Genomic DNA, 8,865 nt, shown 5'->3' on the forward strand with positions numbered 1-8,865 from the left:
CTACCCATCTTCCACACTGCTTCCTATGAATAGAGCCTAATATGGACCCACTTGGCAAAGGAAAAATGTGGTGTTTGCAGAGCTTCAGCCTGAAGGATTCAGAGCAGCATATAAAAGGCTGAGTTCAGGGGTAAGATATGATACATAGCTTAATAAGTAGCACAGTATTTGTTTATTTATTGTCCTTTCTCCCTTGCTAGACAATACGTGTTCAGGACCTATGCCTTCCTTTTTACCGTTTTACTCCCACCGTGTGCAGAGTAAAAGTAGATAGAAGGTACTCCGAAAATATTTCTTTAGTGGATGAATTTATTGGATTTTTCTCAAAACTAGTGAGCAAAGTGTACAATTTAATTCTTTGTCAACTGAATAATACCAAATGCCTCATATGATGGTCTAGGCAGTTGAGTTAAATATGAAGATGAGGCCCTTCCTTGTTATTTAGCAAGGAATTTAAGACTTTCTCATATGACATTAAATCATAAAATGCCACAGAAAGCATTCACATGTTTAAATGCCCAGAGAATTAAACAGGCAGCAAAGTCCACAGGAGATGAGAAAAGGAAAATATAAAGGTAGGTTTGGAATAACTCAGAAGACTTGTGGAAGAAACTGCCACCTGAGGCAGGCTTGAAGGGGGGGGCAGACAAGCGAAGTCAAGGAAGATGGAGGAGTCTGGCAGGTTTTCAGATGTTTCTGATGAAAGCAGAGAAGTGAGAAATTACTAGAAGTCACTGAAAAAGAACTCGAATCAAGTGTGGAAAATAGCAGCTTCTGGAGTTAGAATTATAAGCAGTATGTCTTTTGCAAAGAGGAGCCATTAAGAAGTTTTATGTGAAAAAAAAAAAGAAGTTTTATGCGAAGGAGTGGTGTGGCACTGGAACTATTTTCTGAAGGTAAATTTGGCAGTGTCATGGGAACTGACTGAATAGGTAGAATCTGGAGCCAGAAAGACGAGTTAGAAGACTGACATAATCTTGAGCCAGAAAGAGATGGTGGAGATAGAAATAAGAGAGAAAGGGAACATGTAACATTTAGAAGGAAGAATCAATATAACATAACACAGAATTAATCTAGGAAAAGTTAGTGAAGAGAATTTAACCTGCAGCAATTCACCAAAGGTTCAGAGGATGGAGATAGATGAAAGATCACTGAGTTCACTGAGAACATGATTAACAATGATATCTGTAAAATAAAAGTCCCAGTGAATATCCTCTGATAATAAACCCAGTATTTTCAAAAGTTATTATGAATCTGGAAGAATATATATGTCTTCATCTTGAGGGTCTTCAGAAGTATTAAGTTTCTGGAAGTTATAATATTGAGGTGACATCTCATTTCCATAGATATGCTCCTCACAATTGGTCTGCCAAGTGTTCTCATACAGTTCTTTATCAGTTACCTCTTTATGTTTGGGAGCACCACTTTCCACATTTTCATAGTTGCCATGCGTGTTAGTCCCTCTTCCAGAAGATCTGCAGTGCTGGTTCTGAACTGAGATTTTAGGCCTTGAGCTGATAGTGAGGAAACTTGAGAGTGTTTTAGTATTGTCTTTTCTCCTGCTGCTTCTCCTTTGCAAGACCCTTGGTAAGGGAAAATGCACCGGGTTACCATGTTTCCAGCACCAAACACACCCAATTCCACAGATTAACAAGAGGAAAAGAAGGGAAATTCCTACAGACGTGGCCACTGGTGTATTTCCACAGCTTTTTAACATTTCTGCACAAGCACTGTTGTTTCGTGGTATGGGGGAGCCCTTAATGAATTCACAGGTGCAGACAAATGTAATTCCTCTTAGGGTGGAGTTTAAAAATAATCCTGGAAGCTCTTTTTGACATTTCTTTTTCAGATGTGGAAGAACATCATTTGGCAAAGTCCTGATACAATGAGAGGAGAGATTGAATAAACGTAGCCTTGGACGATCCTTCTCGTTGTATGTAATGCTTTTTGCATTACAGTCCTCAATGTATAATTGCACTGTGTCGGGGGGGATTTTAATTGACTTCACTTCACTTTCTACCAGTGAATCACAAGACAAAGCAAAAATGAGTGGAAGATAATGGCAGAGCAGACAACTCAAGAAAGAGAAGGTTGGACGATCTGCCATCCACACACCTCCTATAAATTAAAAAACAAATTAATTGCATATTTATTACATAGCATAATAAAAAAAATCTGTCAATATCTGCCAATATATCAAGCACTGTCATTCAGTGAGTTCCTGACTCAAAAGAGAATATAGTACTAGCTGTTGTGAGAAGAGAAAAAGAGAAGAACTTCTACCTGCTCAAGCCTGAGTAGTTTTATTGGATTTTGACAATAATGTTAATAATTTTCAAGTGAAAAACAATGATTTGAATGCAGTAAGAGAAAGGGAGAGGATTATACCTGTGAAATAATTTCCATTATTTATCACCTTCTCTGTGAGGCCTTTTCCTTAATCACTCCTTCCTCTGTGTTCCCCTATAAATGAGGCCATTCTCTATTATAGCATTACAGCTTAAGTTACAGCAAATTGTGTGTCTTTCCACCTGGTTAAATGGTGGACAGGGATCAGGTCTTTACACTGTATATTCCTAGAGAATAGCATAGTACCTAGTGCAGGAAAGAAATTCAGTTGACATTTAATTAAATAAGGGAGTCAAGAAACAAATGACTCCAAATCTTAGCATCTAATTGCTTAAGTCATTTAAAACTTAAGATACATCTTCTAAAGGGTATAGGTGTTTTGTTTTAAGATTTTATTTATTTATTTGAGAGAGAGAGAGAGATAGTGAGAGAGACAACAAGTGGGAGTGAGGGGAAGAGGGAGAAGCAGACTCCCCACTGAGCAGGGCGCCTCATGCAAAGCTCATTCCTAGGACCCTGAGATCATGACCTGAGCTGAAGGCAGATGCTTAAGCAACTGAGCCACCCATGCACCCCTAAAGGATATAGTTCATACTTAAAAGAAGAAAAGAGCTCTTTGACCTACCACAAAATATCTAAAACAAACTTTGAAAGGCTTTCTATAACTAGTGTTCTCACAACTTGCAGAAAACAACTTTTCAATTAAGATATTTTCAGAATGTTCTCTGCCAAGGCTTTAAAATGGCAAAGAGATAAGAAATGAAAAGTATTCAACCAGACTGAGTGTTGTATTATGATTTTATCAACAAAACGTTATTACTGTATGTTTTCAGCCTAGACACAGAAACAGTTACATCTAATACCATTTTCACTGTTGTTGCTGTTTCTAGTTTTATTGAGATATATAATTGATACATAATATTGTAATCAGTTCAAGGTATATAGCATAATTTGACATATGAATACATATGTGAAATACAATATGATACATATTGTGAAATGATGGCCACACTAAATTTAGCTGATGACCATCACCTCGCATAGTAGAACTTTTTTCTTCTCATAATAATTTTTAAGATCTATTCTCTTAGCATCCTTCCAATACACAATACAGTGTTGTTAACTATAGTCATCCAAAACTGTTAATAGTGCTTGTGGGATGATTATTACCATCTATTGAATTTCACCATTGATAATATTTAGTTAAGAGCTTATTTTGGATCACCTTCTAAACACTTTTACATGGATTATCTCATTTATCCTACAGATGCCGTATGAATTAGATACTACTGTAATGCCTGTTTTAGAGAAGAGTAAGAAGAGGATTAAAGAATTTAACTTCTTGAATAACTAAGAAGCGAATGAATCAAGAGTCAAGTAAAATTTGCCCCAAAATATTATTCTTAACCAAAACTCCATAAATGGCTATGAAGAGCATCTATTGCTAAACTTTTATGGTTTGATTTGCTCTGAGCTTCTTGAGGGATGGAGCTCTTACTTATTTTTATATTACCAAAACCAGTACTAGACAAAGAAGAGCTACTTTCTTAAATATTTGTTAGTAAATGGAGCAAACAGCATTAGGATAACAGTGGCAACAATAAGCAGGGAAAAAGTAACCCTACAAAGCTGAGTCCTGATTTTAGTGAGTGTTCACACCTGAAAGTAAACTTTTCTAAATTTGTTCAAGGTTGGACTACATCAATGTGAAAATTTTCAGTTTGGCATTTCACACAAAACACCGAATTACATATGAAATGCAGTTAACTTTTATAAAATTTATTTGATAAAACTGTATGGACAGACATCCTAGATCTAGACATCTTTGGAACCTTTCTAGGTTCCCTCCTTTATAAAGACCAGATACAATGCTGGGTCCAAAGGCAAATATTTGGCAAATGACTTTAACTTTTAGGACCTCATTTCCTTTCTAAAACAGATAAGAACTGATTGTAGGGAGATAATTTATGGTATAAATGATTACTCATTTAAGTAAAAATTTGGTAGCACATTTGAACTGAATTTCAAATATAGATTAAAATTAATCACCTTTTTAAAATTCTAAGCTTGCAACAAAATGGGGAATGCTGACTATTACTGAAGATTAGGTAATAAATTGCCCTCACCATTTCCAAGATGAGAATTTATTTTTACCATCTATGTTGTGCTGTGTAGATAATCCAGAACATTCCAAATAGGAAAACTGTCAAAGAAGTATTTACTGAGATAAATACAAGAAGACTTTTAAAAGAGAAGAAATACATCCTTTTTATGCTCTAAAACAACTTAATAGGAAAAAATCTGAGAGGCAAAATGGAAAGACCTACTAGAATGGAACTCATATGTTAAACAAGAGCCCTTCAAAGCCGGCTTAACACCCCAGTTAGTCTCATTTTGCCCAATCTGCAAGTAGGCTGTTCCTGTTTTGGAAAACAGTTCCAACATGCTACCTAACAATTACTCATTTGTCTTAAAATCACAAATGACTGACAGACTTCTGGAATCTTCAAAGGCAGAATACTGCCCATTTGGAAACAAGATAATAGCAAAGCCTAATCTTAATGGTAAGCATATACACTGGTAGAGACAGATTAACATCACCCTCAGTTTGTAAACTGATTATTGCCACCGAAGGCCACCTAGAAACTATGGTAACATAAAGTCATTATTTAAAATGAACTTGTTCCTTATAGTTTTTTTTTATCAGTCATATGCCTTAAATTGGGTTCTCACTTACCTTGAGACTGCTGAGCCAAACTCTCCTCTACTCTTTTGGTTAAATCTGCTTTAGTGTTCCTCTTTTTAGTGTTCCTCTTCTTTACCCCCTCCTTCAGATTATTTCATACTTGCAAAGTTTCCTGGTTGCAGAGGAAGTTCTTATCAGATGTACAGGAATTAAGATAAATGGCATGAGTTTTTGAAAAAGGAAGTCCAGCCCTTTATCCTTGTCAATAATTCTCCAGCTACATCAGAGAATGATACCTGGAGCCCAGATGCTTCTTTATTTGCATAATATTTGCAGTCCTCACTTCAGAATCAATAAAAATCATTTCATTTGCACTTAAAATCTTTTAAGAAGAAAGATTTTGAAATGTAATTACATGGAGGTCTTGTCTGTTTGTTTGCTTGTAGGATTGCTAAAACTGTCTTCATTTAAAATACTGTGTCTTAGTGCCACAGGTTATGTTTCCACTTAAAAAGCTAGTGTCCAAATTTTGGTTCAGAAAATATTAATATTCCTTTACGCTGGTAAAACAGTAATCTCCCAAAGTAGATTCAACTTGATGTGTGACATTTCTGTGATCTTCTAGTAGGTAGAAAGGAAAATGGTTTCACTTTGTTTAATAACAGAGGCCAGCATATTCTGTGCATTCGGTAGGTCTTCTAAACACTTTGTGTACTACTTGGTAAATCCTGACAACAACCAGTGGGAGAGGGTTGCGATTCATCCGATTTTATAGGGGAGTAAATGGAAGCAGAGGGGTAACATAATCCCTGCCCAGTGTGGTCTGGCAGTGTGCCTCTAGCACCTGTGTGCTAAACCACTTCACTTGCTTGTCTCACTTGGGTGATTGAGAGGTTTCCAGCATAGAACCCTTATTTAACAGCATTGCTCAGAGACCAATTCCACAAAGTTAAAAAAAGAACAGAAAAGGCTGAATTTTTTTTTTTAAAGATTTTTTTTATTTATTTATTTGACAGAGCGAGATCACAAGCAGGCAGAGAGGCAGGCAGAGAGAGAGGAGGAAGCAGGCTCCCCGCTGAGCAGAGAGCCCGATGCGGGGCTCGATCCCAGGACCCTGAGATCATGACCTGAGCCGAAGGCAGCGGCTTAACCCACTGAGCCACCCAGGCGCCCCGAAAAGGCTGAATTTAAAAAAATGAAACCATAAAGCAATGGAAAGTTTGCCTTTTAAACTGTATTGGAACTTTTCAACCCCAGGGGATTTTTCAACCCCCAGGGGATTTTCTTTAAATCAATGAATTAAAAGACAATATTTCATTACTGAAACACCAACCAGACTTTGAAGAACAAGACTGTCAATATGGGTTGGGCGTGGATATTCTGCCAGGCATCGTGCTGAGTAATGGGGATGCAATAATGAACAAACTCCCTTGTAGCACCTAAAGCCTACTGGAAGGCTGCTGTACACACAGATCGTTTCAGATCAAGGAGGTAAGGGCTAAGAAAGGCATAGTTATACGCAGAGGACAGTCGGAATATGGAAAAGAGGCATCCAGTTGAGAATGGTCAGGGAACACAAGACCTGAGCTAATAAGCCTCATGGAATAAAAAGGAGTTAATCAAGGCAGAATAGAAGGGTTCCAGGCTAAACTCCAGAATGAAGGAGGTTATGAAGTGCTGTGAGGAATGAACCATAAAATATAGTACCCTACTGCTATTCCATTCTAAGCTGCAAAATCTGCCCCCTTGGAAAACGTGTCATGCCTACAGAGAAGAGCACTGTTTACGGTTCACTGGGCAACTTCAAAATGTTAGACTATGGTCCAGGGCTTAAAAACAAACAAACAAACAGAAAACAAAACAAAAAAACTGATAAAGAAAGAAAAACAAAAAGGCTCAAGAGTTTCATTCCTAGGGATATGAAGTCCACTTCTGTTTATAACTGCTTTAATTCAGAATTTCTCAAAGCTCTAGAAACATTTGAAAGTTCCCTCAACAATTCAACGGTGAATAGAACATGATAAATCCATGCAGTTGGACACCACATACAGCAATAAGAAATCCGAAATACTGATACATTACAACAGCATAGATGGATCTCACAGGCATAATATAGACTTTAAAAAGCTATGGACAAAAGAGTACCAGCTGTAAGGTTCCATTCTCAAATCACGGAAAGGTTGTTTATGAACACGTGGAAAATCATGTTCAACCTAAAATTATATAGGTGTAAAGCAATTTTATCTAAAAGAAATAATTCTAGCATCTTGGGCAAATAATACAACTCCTTGGTCTTGCTTTCTTCATTCACAGGACAACAATGGATTGGGTGATCCCTGACCTCTCCTCAAATCCTACTAAGTACATATGAACAATATAAATAGTTGTCGCATTCAGAAGAGGGTTTTTGAAACTGCTTTTTATATGCAGTATACACTTCTCTTTTTAGTGTCACTCCCTCTTTTCATCATAAGTCTTTCCTAATTGCTACACAGATCAGATAACATCACTTGAAGTTTGTTTCAACTTCAGTTGAATAACACTCCTTCCTCCCCCAGTGTTTTCCCTTTTATTCCTTCAGATGAAGACAAATGGACACTAGGGAACTTGAGCAATCATTCAACATGAAAAAATTTAAAAAATCTTTTTGCATCTTCATGAATAAAATGGAAAGTCTTGCCATTTGCAAGGACGTGGATGGAACTGGAGGGTATCATGCTAAGTGAAATAAGTCCATCAGAGAAAGACAATTATCATATGATCTCACTCATACGTGGAATTTAAGAAACAAAACAGAGGATCATGGGGAAGGGAGGGAAAAATAAAACAAGATGAAATCAGAGATAGAGACAAACCATAAGAGACTCTTAATCATAGGAAACCAACTGAGGGCTGCTGGAGTCAAGGGGTTGGGGGATGTGGTAACTGGGCAATGGACATTAAGGAAGGAAGGTATGATGTAATGAATAATATGTGCTGTATAAGACTGATGAATCACTGAACCCTACCTCTAAAACTAAGAATATACTATATGTTAATTAACTGAATTTAAATAAAAATTAAAAATAAATTACACAAGGCAATTGAAAAAAAATCCTTTGCATTAAGACCCTGAATGATCTCCGTTCTACACTGATGCTGAGTGAGAAATTAGGGGAAGCAGAGAATAGTAAATACTTTAGATTCACTCCCCCTACTTGCCCCTACTTGCCACCCCAACTGGGATGCTATCTTATTTAACTCCATTCCTACAAGGAGTACTAGGAGGTGAATAAAACAATAAAACAATGCTATGGGAGTGGGTGGGGCTAGGCACCTGTCTAAAAGGACCCTGATAAGCAGGTCCCCTTTTTTTCCTCTGCAAGAAATAGACCTCAGATGCCAATTCAGCTTCAGATGACCACTGAACATTCACCCAGAAAGTAACAGCTGAAGGGTGTGGGCCAAAAGGGGCTGATGGCCTCAAATAAACCCAGTGATGCTCCAGCCACACCCATTTCTCTACAAAAAATTTCCTGTGCTTATTTATACACATGTTCACAAGAGAACAGGCTAAAGTCATGCTGTTCTTTTTTCTCTTAGGAAACATATCTCTCGTCACAATATATTCCTTTTATTGGTTAATTTACCAAAATTTTAAGACTATCTCCTTTTTGTCTTCACAGTATACCTCATTGCTGACATTATGAACTAGCTTGGACCAGTCATTCTACCACAGAGAGTCTCAATTTCCTCATTTGAAAAATGGATTTGAATGAATCATCAGTTCTTATCTCTAGCCATTCGCTAAAATCCTCAGGAGCTTTTCAAAATACTGATGCTGGGATTCC

The 8,865-nt window shown here is 37.2% G+C and overlaps 1 protein-coding gene across 1 annotated transcript; it reads right to left on the reverse strand.

Moving 5' to 3' along the window:
- Positions 1-289: 289 nt before the first annotated feature.
- Positions 290-5,183, reverse strand: GAPT (GRB2 binding adaptor protein, transmembrane). Its single transcript, XM_044240768.1, has 2 exons — positions 5,087-5,183; positions 290-2,118 (listed from the first exon to the last, which is right to left on the reverse strand). Exon 2 carries the CDS (start codon positions 2,105-2,107, stop codon positions 1,247-1,249), a length of 861 nt encoding a protein of 286 aa, XP_044096703.1. The 5' UTR covers positions 2,108-2,118; positions 5,087-5,183; the 3' UTR covers positions 290-1,246.
- Between the last annotated feature and the right edge of the window lie 3,682 nt (positions 5,184-8,865).

The sequence above is a fragment of the Neovison vison genome, chromosome 1 (assembly GCF_020171115.1).
Source record: "Neovison vison isolate M4711 chromosome 1, ASM_NN_V1, whole genome shotgun sequence".
Classification (NCBI taxonomy): domain Eukaryota; kingdom Metazoa; phylum Chordata; class Mammalia; order Carnivora; family Mustelidae; genus Neogale; species Neogale vison.